We start from the raw sequence: 20,443 nt of genomic DNA, 5'->3' as shown, positions 1-20,443 counted from the left end.
CGCCTGGCCAATCCAATGCCAAATTAAATTGTAAATATATATCAAACAATGTTGTTCACATTGCAGTTCTGGAGCAGACTGAATATAAAGTCTGACATTTACAAATGTTTGCACTTTAAGTTGTAGTCACAATGTTATTAGTTTAAGTTGTCAAAAATGTAAGGAAAATGTGTGCTTGTGTGATTGAGAGCGCTCTGCGTTCTACAACTACTGATTACAAGTACACTAAGCTTTGTAACCATAGCCGGCTGTCATCACTATGCCCTGGTTACTGGTGATATTCTCAGCCAATGGGCCAACAGCCAAAGCCAGAGGAGTGGAAATAGGGTTGCAGAATGGTGAACTCGACACTCTTGTCATCACCAGTCTGCCACCTCCACTGACGCTGGCCACTCAGTGATGACACGAACGCAGGCATCACAAATTATGTCTTGGTGTTGTCGGAATCACACACACGAATGGGACTCTGAAATGTCCTGAGACGAGCATGTGAATACTGGACATCAATGTAGGGGTAAGGAGATTCTAACGGCTGACTAATAGTAACATGTTAACACCGTGAAACTCAATCATCAGAGAGACACATGGCCTTCTCAGATGTCTGTCAGTTTCACTTTTTACTAGACAAACTCAGAGCATGCTGCTCATTCCAATAGCATACCGTGAGATCATCAAACATGTAAAAGTGACATAATTATTTCTTCCTGGATTAACTGCATGTCCGTGTTATTTTTAATCACTACAGACTTCATGACTACTGGTCTGTTAACATCGTCTACTTGAAACAACACAGACTCAAAGAGGCTGCAATGACTTACGTTTTGCTTCAACAGTGAAAGCACGTATGCACTGACATCAAATAAAACCTCAAGACAGAATCATGAGAAAATGTTCCATTTCAGATATCATCTGGGTTGTGTCACCAGACAGATTCTGGGCGTCTTTCTTCTCCTCTTTGCATTTGTGATCAGCTGCGATCTGCACTGGATCAATCAGAGAAGGTACTATATACACTTTCTAGGCCGACAGAGCTATACTGAGAAAATAGAAGGCCTACTGAACTCATCACTGAGGGGGTGAAATGAAATGTGGTGGTGGAGATGTACACAGTCCATGTTCAACTGGCAGAAAGCCAAGTTTTATTGTTTTTTTTCACCAACAGTGAGTATTCCTCCTCTGAGGAAATGGTCTACAGACAAGTAGGCTCTTATATTTGTGATGTCTGTGTGGATTACTGTCTACTCTAGCTGTAAAATATCCAATCTTCACTTGAACATTTGGACTATTGAACGCACCACCTTATATGAGGTGAACAACTGTTCACTAAGCTTTAATAATGATAATAAAGGAGGTATTGCACTTGATGCACACAAACCATACATAAAAGTCAAACAAGGGTTAGGCTACCTGGAGAAGAAATTAGATAAGAGATATTCTATTTGTTTCACTAAGTCAGCAGTATCTGGTACATATCTCTTGAATGAACACTGAATAATCTACCTGTGCAGCTAAAAAAGGAGTTGCATTATACTTACAAAAGATATGCAGGCAGCAAGTAAAAGGATCCTCACAAGCAAATCTTCAAACTGTTCGATCACCAGTTCCCAAAGAGATTTACCTTAAAAATAAAGTTTAATTAAAAACATGAGCATGTCCACGATTCATTTAATGGTGACCTCTAAATTTATACAGGTGACTTATTCATTGAAGAGGGAGGCATTCATCCACTTACCCTCCTCAGCTGGCAATTCTGCAGTTCATCCCAAAGGCACCACGGACAAAGGAGAGATGGACAGGCTGTTAGATGTCAAAACTTGATATACAATATCATGCTGTTGTAACTGAGATAAAGCAATATTACAAAGGTATGTGGGATACGAAAAGTTGATCTTGCCGTTTACCAATTGATTCACAGTTTACAGAAGTGACAAGTATTTCGACATATAGATCGTGACGTCAAAAACCTTTCCTTGTTTTTTTTGGTAACTCAGCATGTCGCCATGGCCCATGAATGACGTTGAGAATATGCCCATTTAACACAATTATGTCGTTTCTTACCGTTAGGTCCATATCTTTCCCGTTGTTTCTTCACTTGGTCTAAACCCAGACCTGTACTTTCATTCACGTTAAAAAAGCTGTAAACTTCTTCAACCGTCTTTGTGTGTGCGTTGTCCATGGTGAAGGAGGACACCACTTCTTTTCGCCCTAACGTTACTCTTCCAACCTTAACCTGTCACGGTTCTTTCTTCCTTTGGCTTCACTCTGGGATAATAGCTTAGAAAATTTACAAGAACCGGACACTCTTTTCTGGCTGTTACCGGCTAACACTGAATGGCACGGCGGACAGGTGACTGGCAAGAGCGGATGATTTAGCGGCTTGTAAGCTAACAGCTAGCTAACGAGCTAACTAAATGCAAGCTAGCTAACTGTGGGGATAACTCGTCGCTCTGGCTCCGCTCGAATTCGCCGGTTGCGCTCCGCTAGCTTTCCCACGAAACCTTCAGCGAATAATTCATATCACCATGGCAGTCACAGGTGTTTTCTTCTCAAACAGCGAAATCCTGAGGAAAAATGGTCCGAGTAAATTATTTAAACATGTGGTTAAGTTGCAGCTCGGCTCCCTTCACCCGCTCTGCCTGTGTGTGTTGCGGAATCACCAGTGTCTTCATCAGCACCAATCGCATTTGTCCGCTGCACCTCTCGCGTGCGTCGAATGCGGTGCTCGGTGTCCGCATGTGGAATCCGCTCATTGGTTGGAAAGTCCGGAAATCCTATTCTCTCCTCGACTGGTCTCCGGTCCTGTGTGTCATCATCGTATATCTATGGTCGTTACAGTGAACATTAACATTTTGGGCATTTAGACAGAAGAATACGATTGCATTTCTGGATCACAACAATTACAAGCGTCGTGATCAGCTGTCATGCTGCCTACCCTGTGCTACCCCATATTGACACAATAGCCTACGTGTATAATGTGCACACACTACATAGCCTACAGAACATTGTTTTGTTTTACATTATAGTCTAGTGGAGTCTAATCTAGTGTGTTGTATTTCATGTTGGTAGAACATATATATATACATATACATATACATATATATATATATAATTTTCTATTTTATTTTGTTGTTTATTCCCACACCTTTTGATTTGTACTTTGTACAGTGTCACTCTCAGATATGCCAGTCACTGCGAATGCAGTCAGTGTTCACAAAAAAAGGTTTTATTTCAGGTGCGCCCGTCCTTGCCTATGCTCAAGATGGGTAGGCTGCATCTTATTGTGATAAACCCCCTTGAATGTACAGAGATCAGCAAAAGACAAATGATAAATCAATAACAGGCCCAATATCGGTGCCATTCTGGGGTCACCTGACAGTGGATTAACTGCAATCTACGTAGTTGTAGGACTAGTCGATTGGGGTATATCTATTTAGACATTCTGTATTTATTAAATTTTGTGCAAATTGCCAGTGTTGAGTTGATTTGCTTAAGGGTGCTGGTGTAGTACTAATAGTGCAGGCTTCAGGGGAACTTTGTCAAAAGTGCCACTTACTAGGCTACCTTTGTATTCATGAGCTATAGGACATCTCAGACTCCCTTCGGTATTCTTAGTACAAACCATTTTGGTAAGTGTGAAAAGTCCCAACAGTTGTATTTAAAATAATGTTAGTCTACTTCCACTTAACTTTGACTCTGTAGTTGAGGGGAATACAATTTTAGATTTGTATGAACAAATCCCTTCCATCCCTCAATAAATTCTTCCAGCCCAGTGCCTAGCAATGATCATGTACATAATCTATAGCAGTTTTAATACAGAGCTGATACAGTATTTGCCAGTGTTATTGGAGTTGTCAGCAAAGAACCCCATGCCCTGTTAGACCGACAGAGAGACGGTGCTAGTGATATAACACAGCTGACCTTATCACACATTCTCTGGCCATTTATCAGTGTCTTAGAAAACATCTATCTGCTAAAGTAGTCTGAATGATTAGAGTCAGGTTGTGTAGGCTACTGTCCAGTGTCACTTATGAGGCCAGAGACATTTAAAGTACACAAGGAAAAGGCTGCTTCTACACATAGGAAGTAATCAAAATATTCTATTGATTGGGGCAGAGGTTTGAGTATAGGCTATAATGCTCGATCACCTCTAGGGGAACAAAGAGAATGACCTTAACCAGTAAAACTCCACTACAGACGGTGGGCCAGCTACTGTATGGGATGGCTTCTGTCCTTTGCAGCCTATCCATTGTCTATCAGAAAGATAGAGGTTATTTTCAGAGACTTTGATTAATGTGTGCTGCCATACTCAGACACTCTGGCTCAGTGATAAGGGAAGAGAAAAGTCTGTACAGCTATAGTGACTGTCCGGGACCACTATTGGGAAAGCCTGAGAGAAACCTTTGTCTGCAACTATTTAAACACACACAACACTGTGAGATAAGACTGAAGAAGTGTAATGGCCTAGAGTGTCTGTGCTAAATGTACCAATCTGCTGTACATTTTGGAAAATTGCTTCAAAAGATTTTTCACTGAGGCTAAATAATAAACTTCTTATCAGTGCTGGGGAAACTACTCTGAAACTGTAACAAACTGTATCAAACTATACTGTCCATTTCACAGTGAAACATGTTAAATTACAGTTGAATACTGTCAAAATAACACTACAAAGTTCAACAACATCCATACTTCAATGTGAAAAATTTGGATTAGTAATGCCATATAATTAATACAAATACTTGTGACTATAAGAACATACCACCCTAGAGTTACACACCACAAAAAGACCACATGACTGGCTGCACATACCCAACAGGCTGCATGCATTAAATCTGAGACTTATGTCAGTTGTTATGCTGGTTTGATATTAGAAGATATTAGCAACTTCTAAATATAAGCATATATAAAATTGTTTTGACAAATTTTGAGCAACCTGAAGTGCTTGTTGTTTCAATAGCAAGTGGAAGTGTGTCAGTGTCTCGCTTTATTGTGCATGTTTTCTTTATAATTGCCTGAGAGCCTTTTGTACATTTCAGTTGCTGTGCGCCTACACCCAAATGTCTGGGCTATTTGAAGAAGAGAACACAAGAAAACCCATCCCCTGAAATGTCAGTGATATACAGTGAAAATGCACGAACAAAACACCACACAATATCCATTTCAACAAGGCTAGCATACATGAAAGAGGAAACTGAGTTGCAGATGAGGCAAGATGCAAGGTAGAGACAGAAGAGAGGTAATATCAAAGCTGTATTGATATATTGATGCACAGATTTCGTTCCAACATTTATTGCAACATAAACATAAGCAAACATGTTACAGTTACAAAAATACATATGTAACTTATATTAAGCCGTGTTACTGGATTTTTGGTAACACTTAAATGAAAATGTTGCTTGTAGTTAACTTAAATTACATGGCGAAAGATTGATTGAAGTTTAGTTAAACTGCCAATGGTACAAAATGTATCTTAACTACAGGGTTTTGTTTTCTGTGGTCTACTCTTTTACCACTATTTATTATTTTTTATTTCATGATGTGTTTTTAAACTCAATATTATTGTGATGCTCATGTATTTCAGATGACTTGTCAGCTGCCATGTGAGTAGGCCTACTTAATAAACTTAAACGTACTCCAACACTGTCCATGATACATAGGATCTTTCCTATCCACTGTAATTCTATGGACATTTCCTGAACCGCAGCGTGATCAATTTCCAAAATAAAAGTACTGCATAAAATGACAATCGACGGATCCATTTTTGAGAACAAAATGGTATTTGACTCTTTCAGGCTGAATAGACACTTTACAGTCCATTCTCATTTCATGCAGTGCGGAAAGCTGCACTCAGTATCTCAGTCAGCAGAAGATGAGACAGTTATCACTAGGCAGATTCACTGTGCAGCCCCACTTCCTACACAGGTTAAACTCAATTGGTTTTCCCCTTGAAACCCTGCAAAACTTTTTCTACAAATTCTGAGGCTCAGTGGTTCGCACTGTCGCCACTGTCACAGCGAGAAGGTCCTGGGTTTGAATCTCGGCCCTGGTCCTTTCTGTGTGGAGTTTGCATGTTCTCTCTGTGTTTGTGTGGGTTTCCTCTGGGGGCTCTGGTTTCCTCCCACACAAACCATGCAGGTCAGGTGAACTGTATGATGTAATATGTGTATGTGTATGTAGTATGTTTCGGATGTAGTATGTTGTATAAATGTAGTATATGCTGTAATATGATGTATATGTAGTGTGTATTTATAATGTGTGGTACATAGTGAGGAATGTTAAGCCCTTTGAGACATGCTTGTGATAAAGGACTATATAAATAAACATGACTAGACTAGACCCGAATTCAATCATTATCCCGTGATGAAGAATTCTTGGTTGATAGACCCAGATAATACCTAATCATGCTTGTTTTTAAAAGTAGCTGCCATTATATACACAGTAGCAATGGAATTCATGGTTGCATATGCTATTGTTGATAGTTTTGTTTTGAGTCTGGGATCTTGGTGGAGATATTATGAGTGTTATATGTTATTACCCCTTGAGAGGCAGTGGGAAAAGACCTCCTCTTCTTAAGCTCTTTTGTCATAGCTCCATCTATGCTGGAGAGACGAGAGAACAAAGGTTAAACAGGAATATTTTCTCCCTTTCAATTTCCTTCATACATCTCTCCTTTGATTAATATTATCACTACATTGTTCCTCCATTCATTTTTTTCACGGTTGGCAAAAATATGTCATGTTTGTTTTATCCACATCAACAACTTGTACAACTCAACCCAGTGGGGCAACAGCTTCAACAGCTGTGGGTTTCTTTGCGGACAATGAGGATAGCTTTGAATGAATACGTTTTGGCAGATGTGGAGGCTAGAGGATTCATCGGTGCAAAGGCAGGAAGTTTCGATCTGGTCTGATCCGGGTTCTGCTGTGGCTGTTTGCTTATAAGCAAACTCTGTGGTCAGCTCATACCATGTAGGATCTAGCAGGTTACAAGTGGGTGCCAAGTTTTGCAGTGAGGTTTGGATCTGTTTTAATAGCCTCTTTAGTGGCACACTCAGAGTCTGATTGCAGGCAGATTGGCGGTGTCCATTTTCTTAAAAAAGAGAACAGAAAGCTGCACACTCTGCTCCAATGATACCATTTATTTTAAACCAGTGTTTCGGTATGCAGTGTATTGGGTGTGCATTGGGTGTGCACCCTGCTTCTTCACAAACATGCTTATTTTCTTGCTATCAGAGGCTGAAATGAGACACCTCAGGGCATTGAGGATAATCATAACGCTGGCTCTCTGTCCCACTGACTCCTGGGAGAAGATTAACTTTTCTGCTGGTTTAGACTGCAGACTGGGTTAGGTTTATCTTTACGTAATAAAGACAGGATTAACATGTTATGTAAGGTTTTCTTCTAGTCATCATCATAATATATAACTGAAGAGAAAATAAGTAATTTCCTTCCACTCCACTCAGTTAAGGGTCTTTTTACCATTAGAAGTTCCAGTGATTTGTTCCTTATTCTCTGGGCTTCTTCTTGGACACCTGAGCAGAACAACATTTAAAACTAAACCTATTCAGTGTGGAAGAAACCAGCAGTGTCTTTATACAGTATGTGACATACAATTTACAAGTACCACTGGATGGATGGCAGGGAGAGTTCACCCAGAGCAATCTTTATTACTAAACATAGTTCAGCTTTCATAAATGAACAAACACTTCTGCCCTTTTGGGTATACACAGCTCAAATAACATCTCTGGGACCACTTCTGTCTTCGCTCTCACATGGGCTCTAGTCCCATTCCCCAGGTTTCACCACTTACTGAAGAGACAAGGGACATACATAGGAATGTTAATGTCAATCAGGTGCTATGAAATGTTTTTTTCACCAGAGTAAACTTGAAGCTGTTTTCTTCCAGAACTGCCATGCTCTTATGCGTACTATCAAACTTCATTCTGCAGTCTCAGTCTTAAGTCTAACGAGTCAAACTCAGACTGACCGCTATCGTAACTTTGCTATGAAAACCATTTGCATTTATTGTAAAAATGAGCACATCCCTTGTGTGATATATGATTGTGGCAACTGGAGGCCTTTTCCCATAATATGTCTATGTTTGGCATTGGGTTCTCAGCAGAGAAATAGCTGACCACCTTATAAGGTGCTATGAAAAAGTGGAGGAGTGAATTTGAGACCATCCCAGGATGAGAAAGTCAAAGGTCTGACCCCCTGGCAACCAGTATCCCTGCTTGTTGTAGTGTCCTTGAGCAAGACATAAACACTTAGAGCTGAACCTCTTTGCCACTGTGCTCTGACTCTGGTGTGTAAGTGCCTACATGCATGAGTTACATGAATGTTTGTATCTCACAAGGAAATGCAAAGTAATAAATCCATCATTACATTGTGTGCAATATGGTCACTGTATATTATGAATACAGGAGGATTTCATTATATGGTATTAAATGATGCAGAAAAACTTTTGCTGGGCCCCATGTCTTTGGTTTCTATACCTCACACCCGTGTTTACGGTCATGTCTGCTGGCTAAACTGTAAACAGTACAGATAAAGTCTGGAGCATGATGATTTGAGGAAGCCTGAGGGCAAGTATACAGCAAGGCTAAAGACAGTGGCGGGTCATTGTCTATTGAGTAATAGCCTGGCTATTACATGCTGTATGTTATAGCCTACCCTATATGGAAATAAAGTCTGAAAGGCACATTGACTTTTGGCCCTGGCTCTATTTACAGCTATTGAAGCAGGGAATATCAGGGAAAATGTGACAACTAGTTGCGTTCATACGTGGGAAAAATCTCATTCATGCTCCCACTGACAAACAGACCTATAAAATATTTTCTCCTGAATAATTAGGCTAACTGAATGAACTTTACCAGGACAGGAATGTCATTTTAGATGAAAACATACAGTATAACCTAAACTTGCTGCCATTAAAGCTGGTAAAAACACAATTTTGTAGAAGTTCAGTTTTTTCTCGTTGAGTTTTGAACACAACCACCAAACAGCACAGGATGACTTTCCTTCTCTATTGATGTGCTTTTGCTGCCCTCGAGTGGACAAAACACGCAGGTTGTTCTCATTAACTGTAATGTAAATTCTCTGTAAACTGATTACCTTTGTTATACCTTTGTTTGTTATTGTTCCTCATATTTCTGAAGTTTATTCTTCTTCCACCCAAACAATAGGCTACCTTAACTACTTTGTAGACAGAGATGCAGTGGGGGTGTAAACCCACCTAAACTCAATGTACACGCCTTTGTATTTGCAGAATGGGGTTTACACTCCTTTTTAGTCTTTTTAGGACTTTTTAGGTTATATGAGGATTGGATCTTTTAAGGAGGGAAAACATAAATGAATGCTTTTCTGACAATATAACTGATTTTTGTTTTAGTGGTTGTTTGCTGTATGATTATCAATGACTAGAAATCATAATTTACACACTTTTTAATTTACCAATACATCAGTGTTCATAGATTAAGATATTAACTTAATTTAGTAACAGCCAAAACAACAGGAATACAATCAGGTATCTTAAAAATATCTTTGGTGTCCTGTAACTCTTTTTTTTTTTTGCCTATCATGTAGAATGTTCTGTGGGGGAGGGGTTAGGGGCACAGCTGACCAATCCCAGCGTTACTAATATGACGTAGGCGGAAAAGCCCAACAGAACGAGTCGCGCGATATTTGCATCACGGGGTCAGAGTTGACCGTGGCCATGCGTATGTATGTTTCCTCAAGTGCAACCTCTTTAGCTTTACAGAGAGAGATATTTTGTTACATGGGGATTTGTGAATAGACTAACTGAGAAATTGAATAAAAACACCGGCTTTGCGTGTTTTGTAGATTTTGTGTTTTATTCCTGAAAGTCGTTAGAGGCTTCTGGGTTTTTTTTCTACTTTGAAGTGAACAGTCTGTGCTGGTCCGTGTTAGCCGTATAGTTCAGCTGAGCAGCCAGACAGTTTGCATCTTTCAATGGAAGATCTTCCTGTGTCGTGTTGCATCCTGATGTCTTAGCGAGAAATGCTCAAAATCCGCCCGCTGCTGAGTGCCATAGCTAACGTTAACCCGCGACTGTTGAGTTTGGAAAGAAACGGTAAGCGAACTGGACACGGAAGGAGAATTATTGTTGATAAAAATGACTGATTGAATCTGTCTGATTGAGTCTGCCTTCCTTCCTGCGCCGCCGCCCTGTATCCAGATTTCTAATTGGGTTACATCTTGTTTATTACTTGCACACTGTTGACAAGAAGTGGCTCCCCTGCAGCCCTCTAATCATAATGAGCTGTTCAGACTATGAAACAATAATGAAATAATTCAAAATGTATTGAAAACATTTGTCAAAGTCATATTTAAGCGTACTTTAATTAGGGGAGCAAGGGCATGATGATGATGATGACAAAGTTTATTTGTATAGCAGTTAGAGTTACAAAGTGCTACACTGAAAAAGAAAAATAGCAAAAATAAAGTCAGTAGACATAGACAGAATAAAACATGATAAAAAGCTTGACATGAGTTAAATATAAGTGCAATGAGAAATAAACCAATTGGGGAATAAAACACAGTTAAGAAAAAACTGTTACTGTCCAGGTAACAAATAGAGGGTGGATCCGGGCAGAAGGCAATGAGTTGGCGTAATTATCACTGAATGTTTTGTGTGCTTTTCACAGGTTGGCTTTGTAAGCCTCTTTGTACGATGAGCGAAGAGTCTGGAGAAATGCAGACAACCAAGCTGCCGAAAAGAGTCAACGAGGAAAACGTAGACTCGTCTGAGAGGCCGCAGGTCACGAAAAGACTAAAATCAGACGGAGAACACACTGAAGATGAAAAGAAATATCGCAAAAAGAAAGTGGTCCTCCTCATGGGATACTCTGGAAAGGGATACTATGGTATGCAGGTATGTAGCCAGTTTTCATCTTTCAGAATGAATGCACCTCCTCTTCCTGGCTAATTTTTTTACTGTAATAAAGTGTTTTCTGTGTTTCAGAGAAATCCTGGAAACTCTCAGTTTAGAACCATTGAAGATGAGCTGGTCACTGCACTTATTAAATCTGGTTGCATCCCTGAAAACCACGGAGATGATATGAAGAAGATGTCGTTCCAAAGATGTGCCAGAACAGATAAGGTATGCATTTACATAGTTAATGCAAAAGACATTCACTTATTCCACGCTCTTGGTCAGTGAGCGCCTGTGGAAGAATGAAAAACACAGAAATGTTTGCAATTCCGGCAATTTGGCACATTTTTGCTTGCTGTATTTGTTAGACTGTTCAGTTTGGATGTTTATTGTCTAGCTTAATTACTGCATATTGTTAATTTCTTGTAGGGCTGCAACTAACGATTATTTTCATTGTTGATTAAGCTGTCGATTATTTTCTCGATTAATCGATTAGTTGTTTGGCCTATAAAATGGTGAAAAAAGTCGATGTCGAAGATGACGTCCTCAAATGTCTTGTTTTGTCCACAACCCAAAGATATTCAGTTTACTGTCATAGAGGAGTAAAGAAACCAGAAAATATTCACATTTAAGCTGGAATCAGAGAATTTTGACTTATTTTTCTTAAAAAATTACTCAAACCGATTAATCGATTATCAAAATAGATGGCAATTGATTTAATAGTTGACAACTAATCGATTAATCGTTGCAGCTTTAATTTCTTGTGCAACAAATGTAATGTAATATTGTTTATGTTATCTGTTATCATATCATATGACACACTGTCTTTGTAACCACATTCTGCTTTTTTTTTTTTTTTATGTGGTTAGGGTGTGTCTGCAGCTGGCCAAGTGGTGTCTCTAAAGCTGTGGTTGATTGACGACATCATTGAAAAAATCAATGAGCAAATGCCACCACAGATCAGAGTGCTTGGTGAGACATTTCTTCCAGATATTTTGTAGAATTTGCTGAATAATACTTTCACTAACAACCCTGAGATTTTTTCGGGGGGTGGGATGCATGTTAGAAGACAGAATTTAGCCGGAACCCCCAGTTGCCTTAATATGGGGTTTTAGATGTTGATGATATTTTTGCTTTTGTCCTGCCAGGTCTTAAACGAGTGACCCAGGGCTTCAACTCTAAAAACAACTGTGATGCTCGCACTTACTCCTACATGCTTCCAACGGTGGCTTTTTCCCCAAAGGACTACGATACCCAGAATTCAGCTGCCTTCCGCATGGATCCAGAGACACTTCAGAGGGTGAACCGTCTTTTTTCCCTCTACAAGGGCACCCATAACTTCCACAACTTCACCTCTCAGAAGGCTCCTCAGGACCCCAGTGCCCGCCGCTACATCATTGAAATGAGCTGCGGGGAGCCGTTTACCCGCAGCGACGCCGAGTTCGCCGTGATCACCGTGCGAGGCCAGAGCTTTATGATGCACCAGATCCGCAAGATGATCGGCCTGGTGATCGCAGTGATCAGGGGCTACGTGAGGGAGGAGGTGATGGAGCGGAGCTGGGGACATGACAAGGTGGACGTGCCCAAAGCTCCCGGACTGGGCCTGGTACTGGAGCGGGTTCACTTTGACAGGTACAACAAACGCTTCGGCGGGGACGGCCTCCACGAGCGCCTGGAGTGGGACCAGGAAGAGGAGGCGATCAAGGCCTTCAAGGACGCTCACATCTACCCCACCATCGTGGAGACGGAGTGTCAGGAAGGCTCCATGGTCAGCTGGATGGCCACGCTTCCTATTCATGACTTTGAGGCCAGCGCTGCTGTAACACGGGAAATTAAGGACCAGAAGCAGGTGGGTGGGAATTCATAAGTCACATGAAAAGGTAGCGGAAAAATCGGTTCCCAGTGGCTCAGAGAACATAAAATAGAAAAGGTGGGAAATCGTATATAATGCACAAAACAAGTAGTTTATTTGCTATAAATAGTGCTAATAAATACAAGCACTTCAAAGCAATAAATGAACACAAATATAGGCTGATGACAGCTGAGCAGCAGCTAAACCAAGTCTATATTTGTATTCATTTCTTGCTTTGAAGTGCTTGTTTCCCATGGTTTCCCACCTTTTCTATTTATTGGGAATTCATAAGTAACACTGTGAATTTCAAACACTGACATTTTACATCAAAGTCTATTGTTTTATATACTTATTAATGCTTTCCTCTTCTTTTTTTTTCCAGGACAATGAAGATGAGGGTAATGAATCGGATTAGGTCGCCCTGCCTGATGAAAAGAGTGACATCATCTTCTCACCAAAACATTCTCTCTCTCGACGAGAACGAGCTTTCTTCTTTCCGTTTGTGTCTGGAAGTCTGTCTTCCAAGAATGACATTATTTTTTTGGAGTGAAGTGGGATTACATTTTGGTTCTCTTCTACAAATACTATTAAAAACAACAAAACGATAAAGCCTCTGTCCTTTGTTTTACCCTGAATGAGTTGTTGCTAATTATCTCTTAATGTGCATGTTAATTACGCCCTGCAACAAATGTGGATGTGTATTTCTGGTTTGTTTAATGATGACGACTTTCTGTATATCAGTACTAGGAGCGTGTTAAAGTAGCTTTACATGTTTTACGTATAAAAACAGTATGCAATTTTTGAACAACTAAGGAATTAATGTAAAGCACTGAATAGTCCCACATTTTTAATTAATTATGATTTAAACAAATTAATCTTGAAACATACAAATAATGACTTCAACAACTGACCAATCCCACAAACGTTTTTGAAACAAATTACATTTTCCCAAACACAGGATTTGATGCTGCAATGCTTTGTGCCATAATACAAGGTGAGCATTCATACAGAAACCTAAGTCAGATATCAAAAGAATGATATACTAACCCACAAAGGGTGACTATAGTCTGTGTAGTAGAATCAATTTATGGGGCAAAGTCACCCAGTCAGTTTGCTTTGGTCAGTTGTAGCCTAACATGGAAGCATGGCCGTTCAGCCTTCTATATCTCTTTGATTCAAGTCTAAATGTCACTGGAAATTCAATTCATACCTTCTAACAAGATAATTTGGTGAAGACGCAGGGCGTGTTTACTACATTACTCACATTGTTTAAGTAGTTTTTAGATTAAGATTTCTTTAAAACTATTTTAGGATGTTCTACATTTCTATAACACTGAATACCATAACGACAAAATGTTATGTTGGCCAACTAATGTCTTAACAAAGCTCGATTTAGAGGTATATTTGTTGTAAAAATGTGCGCTATAAAAGGAGTTATAACTGTAGTTGTGGTCAATGCAGGCCAACTGCTAACAATTCATCCGCCGATCGCTAGGAGGCGAAATAACAGCTGACTGTTGGGACTAATGCCGCATTCAAGTCATGTCGGATGTACAGTAAATACGAGTTGCTAAATGGGGAACGCCGTTTACGTCAGCAACCTAGTGGATATTACAAGTAGGTCCTACAATATGTGTTTTTTTTGGGGGGTCTCCAACATCTCCCATTTGGCGTCACGAATTGCTTAACACAGGTGGCAAACACTGCAGCGAATCCACCGATGTCAAAAAACCAAAATGTCAACAGTAAAAAAATAGCAGTTATATTCACACTTATACAATCATCTCTGCTTATGAAAATCGAACAGTGTCTGCTGGTTTATGGCCGATTTTAAATCCGTAAATAAAACCAATATTTTGGACGTGAGTGAAACACGCGAACGCTTCCAAGTTGTAGCAACGAGATGTCACCCGGTTCCTCCGCTTCTTCCCACAGGACGTGAATGCGGCATCATTCAGAAAACATGGCGCCGGCCAAGAAGCGCAACGTGAGTTCGGCAAAAGCATCAGAAGACAGTGTAAAGACAGCGAAACTGGACTTAAACAGCAAAGTTGAACAGATCACTGAGAGCAGAAAACACGCCAATGACGTGTTTGACATCCTCGAGTGCCTCCAGGTACGATACACACAAGTACACTCCTCTCTGTTTGTGCCCGACACATGAATGCGTGTTGGTTAGCTTTATCGTTAACCAAGCCGACTGTCTACTCCTTCAGATACCTAAACACTGTTTTTGCAATGCGTGTGTGTTTAGTCAGTGCATTCTCCATCTCCACTCACAGTCGGAGAAAGAGAAGGATGTCGTCAGTGCAGTCAATGCCTGCAGTAAACTGTTCTGCACCTTATTGGAGAGGAGAGAGCTGTTCGTGGGGAAACTGCCCGGAGAGGAGGAGATGTTGAGTGGTGAGTTTGACCATATAATATGGACTGAAGAGCTGACGGTCCTTTCTCCTGAATAAAGAGGTTGATGCGTGAAAGTTCATTTTATCAAACATGTTACAGGCCAACACACCCAGTTCATGAGTTAAATGACAGTATCCTGAACTACATATGAAGACTAATAGGTAACTGTTCACATATGGGTTACCTACACATGAGACAAGACTGTGGTTACAAGCTCCCCTTATGGCTCCAAAGCCTATCTTCAGTCTGTCTGTCTGTCTGTCTGTTGCAGGAGAGCACAGTGCCGAGGAGAAGTATTGCATGTTCATGCGTCACCGTTACCACAGTTGTGTGGAGATGCTGCTGGAGCACCTCAGCCATGAATCTCACCAAGTCAAGGTGAGCTGACTGAAGGTCTTGAATGGAAATGGCACCCACACACACACACACACACACACACACACACACACACACACACACACACACACACAGACAAACACACACTTGACAAAGACCCCCACTGCTCTAAATGTTGTTAGATGTTTAAAAGTGTCTGTTTCTATTAATTGTTTACATTTAGCCAAGCACCCACTAAAGAGCAAGTTAACAGAAGGTTTGCACAGATGAACGACAGGCGTGATGAGGTACACTGGTATTACACATTGGTACACACTTAGGCAATGTGTATTAGCTGTATTAGTAGTATAGTTTTTCTATAAAGGCCGTCCTTGTTTACCTGTGGGCCCCCAAAGAAACTATTGACTGCAAGCTTGTTCATTATTAACACTGAGAGTTATGAAAGGAGTGTTAGATCCTGTATATAAGTATGAAGGTAGATTAGTGGCTCCTGTCCTTTATAATGCCATGACACACTGGCTCAGAACCACTGTTGCAGATCAACTTTCAGTTACCTTTTCTGTGTTTTTAATTGTGATTATCCATTAATTATTCTGTGTTGGGAGGAAGTGCCCTATAACAAGCATGGCTGGTTTGATAATGCTGACTGCTCCAACACAGGAAAGCTCTCTGTGTTGCCTGATGAAGTTTGCGGCTGGGGAAGGGCAGCACCCCCTGGAGGACTTGGACTGGAGTGAACACTACAGCTTCCCAAGGGAACTCATTCAGGTAGGATTATGTGTCATGTAGCCAGTAGTGGTAGGACTAAAATTATTAATAGTAACCTTTATCTATTGCTGTGTATGAATTAAATAACTTTACCATGTTGTAAGCCAAGACAAGGAATAAACTCAAATGTAAAAAGACTTAAAAAAAATAAAACTGACTTGTATTTTATCAGCTGGCTCCCTGTCAGTGACCCACTGGCTAAGCTGTTTCAGTATCACAACTGTTGTAGTAGCACAGGTTTCTGATGCTGTTGCCACTGCCCTCTGATAGTTATGTGTTATTCCATGGCCAGGCAGTGGTGGACAGGCTGCTGTGTAAGACCACGGACGCCTCCCTGCTGATCTCCAGGTTCCAGGAGTTCCTCGAGATGGAGGACGTTCGCTATTATGTCATGAGCTCCATCCGTGAGAGTGTGGGCAAGGTCATGGACAAAACCAAAGGGGTAGGAGAGCTTTACTCAGGCAGAGGGAGTCTCAGGGTTCACGTGGTCATGAAAATCCTGCAAAAACTATGGAATTTGAAAATTTGTTTTACAGGACTGGAAATGTTTTGGGAAATTGTAAAATATCTTTTTAGGGCTGCAACTAACGATTATTTTCATTGTCGATTAATCTGTTGATTATTTTCTCGATTCATCGATTAGTTGTTTGGTCTATAAAATGTCAGAAAATGGTGAAAAATGTCGATCAGTGTTTCCCAAAGCCCAAGATGACTTCTTCAATGTCTTGTTTTGTCCACAACCCAAAAATATTCAGTTTACTGTCATAGAGGAGGAAAGAAACCAGAAAATATTCACATTTAAGTAGCTGGAATCAGAGCATTTTGACTTCTTTTTCTTAAAAAATTACTCAAACCGATTAATCGATTATCAAAATAGTTGGCGATTATTTAATAATTGACAACTAATCGATTAATCGTTGCAGCTCTAATATCTTTAAACCTTTGTTATAGTCAGTGCATTAAAAAGTAGTCTAAAATGGCCTGGTTGGTTGCTGTGAGTCTCAGACAAAACAAGTTTTCAATGTCATAGCGTTTGTAAATTGAATTGCTTATTTAGTATTTCACCTGAAACCTGTAGCTGTTCTGTTCTTGGTCAGTGTTTGATCATCACATTTTAGATTGTGCTTTGCAAACTTAGTAAATAATCCTCAGTATGCTGAATGCTGTTGAATTCCTTGTCCCTCTCAGGCGGTCGTGCCCATATACCAGAACAACGTGTTCACCCTCCTGTCCAACATCAACATGCCGAGCCAGGAGTCGGAGCTCACCAACTTTCTGGTCAAACAGGAAGGTTAGACCTGCCTTACATTTTGAAGTTGCACTTGTTTTAAAATGGCATTTAAAATGTCATTATAAATACGTCATCAGTCTCTCCTGAAAGATGATATTGAACAGTCGCTTTCTTTGTTCCCAATCTGAATGAGCTCCCATGGGAAGTTGTAGTGTTGTCGTTTTTGGTGCATCATTCAACCTTTTTAAAAATCTTTTTTTCCCCCCAGCTAAGCACGAAGACTGGAAAGCTGCTAAATTGAATGTAAGTACAACCTTTTTTAATCAGTCCTTCATATTTTTGCACGTAACTAAAAAGTTTAATCATCAAGGTTTTAATGTTCTGCCTCATCCCAGGAACACAAACGTGCCTTTGAGAGGATGTGGCTTGGCTTTCTCAAGTATAAGGTATTAGAAAAAGTTCATTGCACAAACAAACTTGAATATTTTGTGTTTTTTTTTTTTTTATATGTATGCAATTTCTTTCTATACATCTACCACACTGTGTTGCCAAGAATGTGCTCTGTCTCATTCATTTCTCGTCTCTCTGTTGTAGTTGCCAAGCAACATGTACAAAAAGATCTTGGTGATCCTCCATGATTCCATCTTGCCCCACATGAGCAAACCCACGCTGATGATCGACTTCTTGACCGCTGCCTATGAAGTTGGTAAGTTGATAGGATTTGTGCCTGTGGTTCAGTGGTGACAGCGATTGTGTTGAGCAGATAACTCAAAGAATATAATGCGGGCTGATGCTGAAGACCCTGTGATCGACCACAGTGATGAGGTCATATATGGTCTCTGGGATGTAATGTGTAGAAAATTCATGCTACAACAGCATTTTGTCACATCAGTGTTTTCTGTCTCTTGCTGTACAGGTGGAGCAATTAGCCTTCTGGCCCTCAATGGCCTGTTTGTCCTCATCCATCAACACAACCTGTGAGTATCTCATGTTGAGAACAAGGTAGAGCAAACAGAGAGAGATCGAGTTGGAGAATGTTGTGATGTATACAATTGTTTGGACAATGTTTAAGGCGAAGTCGGCTAGATATCTTCTCTGTAATTTTCACCACTAATTGAAACTAAACTACCAAGAGCAAAAAGTGGGTCCTCAAAAATTGCCCACTATGACACATCACCACACACACTTCTTAGACCCAACAGTTTGGGACATTTAAAACTGTTAGAAATGTTTCTAAAATGCAGCAGCATGCAACTCAGTCAGTCCTAGGTCAGATTGTGTCAGATGTTCATGTGAATCTGGAAGCAAGGAAAGCAGACAGGGTTGTTGAGTTGGAGGAGATTGATGCACAAGGGAAAAAAGAGAGAATACAAATTTGAGAGGCTTTGCCATGTTATGCCATGGTTTTATTTTTAGTGTTGGGGGAACATTTGAGCACATTACACTTTGAATTATTAATTAGGCTATACACACAGTATGTCAACATTATTTAAATAGCCTAAAGGTTGGTGGCAGATGTGTTGATGATGAAAACAAAGCTGTATGAGATTTGATTGTTGCAGGCCTCTCCAACCTGAAAATAGCTATGGATATCATAGCTTACATGCAAAATAAATGCTTTTAATGGTCAATTAATTTCTGGACATGATATAACTGCTCAACCTGCCAAAGTTCCTTCCTGGATCGTTAAGCTCAACAGAGGAATGAAAGATATTTTCCAGTAACAATGCTCATTGTGTGTTTGTGTTTACTATATGCCTTGTTTCGGTGTCTGTGTGTGTTTGTGTGTGTGTGTGTGTGTGTGTGTGTGTGCGTGCGCGCAGAGATTACCCTGATTTCTACAAGAAGTTGTACAATCTGCTGGAGCCTTCTGTTTTCCATGTGAAGTACAGAGCACGCTTTTTCCACCTAGCCAACCTCTTCCTTAGCTCCAGGTAAGACATTTTTATCCTTTAGTAACAGTTTTTACTGGCCAAGTATACAGTACATTCATAGTTGAATATTTCATAGTTGACTAAGCACCTTAGTTGCACCCATTCACAACTGAGTTTCCCATTCCAACCACAGTCTTTGACTGCTGGCGACTGATGAGCCCCACTGAAGCCAGAGGGTGCTAAGGGCCTTGCTGAAGGGCACCTCAACAGTAGTTGTTGGGGGAAGAGAGAATTTTACTCACTTATTTTCCCTGCCCAGATTTCACCAGTTGAACTGGGGATTCAAGCTGACAATGTTTGGGACATTTGAGCCTGCTGTCAATATTTAGCTACCATTAGTTGTGGTAATGACCATAAAAACTATCTTATCTCTGCATGTGTGTGTTTGTGTGCCTCCAGTCACTTGCCAGTGTACCTAGTGGCTGCGTTTGCCAAACGCCTGGCCCGCCTGGCTCTCACAGCCCCCCCTGCGCCCCTCCTCCTGGTACTGCCCTTCATCTACAACCTGATCCGTCGCCACCCATCCTCCAGAGTCCTCATTCACAAGCCCAGCACAGAAGATGGTAGGTGTCAGTGTGACTCAATTCATGGTGTGAATTTGTCAGAATTTGTAATTTCACCAGGTTGTTACTTTTCAGGGTTTTTGGATGCCCAGCTGTAATTAATTTCTAATAATATGGGCTAACATTATGTTTGTGGCACACTGCCCTGCTCTAGTGGCAGGATACTGTCTCTATATAAGCTGTTACAAGCTGTTTGTCTGTTATGCTAACCATGGCTAAGTTTAGCTGACCGATGTGCTGAGAAATTATAAATCAAAGACTTGGATTTGGTCTGCTTATATCTTGTCTTCTGTATTCTGTTCTCTGAATAGATGCACAGAGAGCAGAGTTATCTAACAGCGCATAGGGGAGAGATAACATGACCCATCAGCTCTATTTATGATGATAATCTGGTCTTTTCGCAACAGCCTTGCTAACACACATCAGTAATTGGTCAACATGGCCTGTTTTGATGTGCCATAGCAAA

The 20,443-nt window shown here is 40.5% G+C and overlaps 3 protein-coding genes across 5 annotated transcripts in view; 2 read left to right on the top strand and 1 right to left on the bottom strand.

Annotated features, from left to right (window-relative positions):
* atp2a2b (ATPase sarcoplasmic/endoplasmic reticulum Ca2+ transporting 2b) overlaps positions 1–2,668 on the bottom strand; it is a 40,165-nt gene extending 37,497 nt beyond the window's left edge. For 2 of the 3 annotated variants that reach the window (XM_071522092.1, XM_071522094.1), the window contains exons 1-3: positions 2,059–2,668; positions 1,733–1,750; positions 1,536–1,618 (exon numbers count right to left, since the gene is read on the bottom strand). In XM_071522092.1, coding sequence (XP_071378193.1) covers positions 1,536–1,618; positions 1,733–1,750; positions 2,059–2,176 — 219 coding nt within the window. In that variant the 5' untranslated portion in view covers positions 2,177–2,668. The remainder of the gene's footprint in view (positions 1–1,535; positions 1,619–1,732; positions 1,751–2,058) is intronic. The other variant, XM_071522093.1, reaches the window with a different exon arrangement.
* Positions 2,669–9,711: 7,043 nt separating this feature from the next.
* On the top strand, positions 9,712–13,341 carry pus1 (pseudouridine synthase 1). The gene is made up of 6 exons (XM_071522095.1): positions 9,712–10,089; positions 10,664–10,890; positions 10,981–11,118; positions 11,760–11,862; positions 12,039–12,739; positions 13,125–13,341. Exons 1-6 carry the CDS (start codon positions 10,017–10,019, stop codon positions 13,155–13,157), a joined length of 1,275 nt encoding a protein of 424 aa, XP_071378196.1. The 5' UTR covers positions 9,712–10,016; the 3' UTR covers positions 13,158–13,341.
* Positions 13,342–14,705: 1,364 nt separating this feature from the next.
* Positions 14,706–19,977, top strand: noc4l (nucleolar complex associated 4 homolog; the record flags this gene model as incomplete). Its single annotated transcript, XM_071522091.1, has 12 exons — positions 14,706–14,858; positions 15,025–15,145; positions 15,417–15,523; positions 16,142–16,249; positions 16,542–16,691; positions 17,438–17,540; positions 17,749–17,783; positions 17,876–17,926; positions 18,075–18,186; positions 18,397–18,457; positions 19,304–19,414; positions 19,814–19,977. Coding segments are annotated over exons 1-12 (1,276 nt in total), but the record flags the coding sequence as incomplete, so codon positions are not given.
* Positions 19,978–20,443: the final 466 nt, after the last annotated feature.

Source organism: Centroberyx affinis, unplaced genomic scaffold (genome assembly GCF_046629955.1).
Source record: "Centroberyx affinis isolate AG114_WGS23_722 - 3 ecotype Tasmania unplaced genomic scaffold, CSIRO-AGI_Caff_v1 ptg000951l_1, whole genome shotgun sequence".
Classification (NCBI taxonomy): Eukaryota; Metazoa; Chordata; class Actinopteri; order Beryciformes; family Berycidae; genus Centroberyx; species Centroberyx affinis.
This window is presented reverse-complemented; position numbering and strand designations above follow the sequence as displayed.

Bases quoted from the DNA above. Each gene is read 5' to 3' on its own strand.
- pus1 (XM_071522095.1), top strand. From the start codon at position 10,017: ATGCTCAAAATCCGCCCGCTGCTGAGTGCCATAGCTAACGTTAACCCG. The intron at 11,119-11,759 runs GTATGCATTTAC...TTATGTGGTTAG, and splicing joins GATGTGCCAGAACAGATAAG to GGTGTGTCTGCAGCTGGCCA. The intron at 12,740-13,124 runs GTGGGTGGGAAT...TTTTTTTTCCAG, and splicing joins AAATTAAGGACCAGAAGCAG to GACAATGAAGATGAGGGTAA.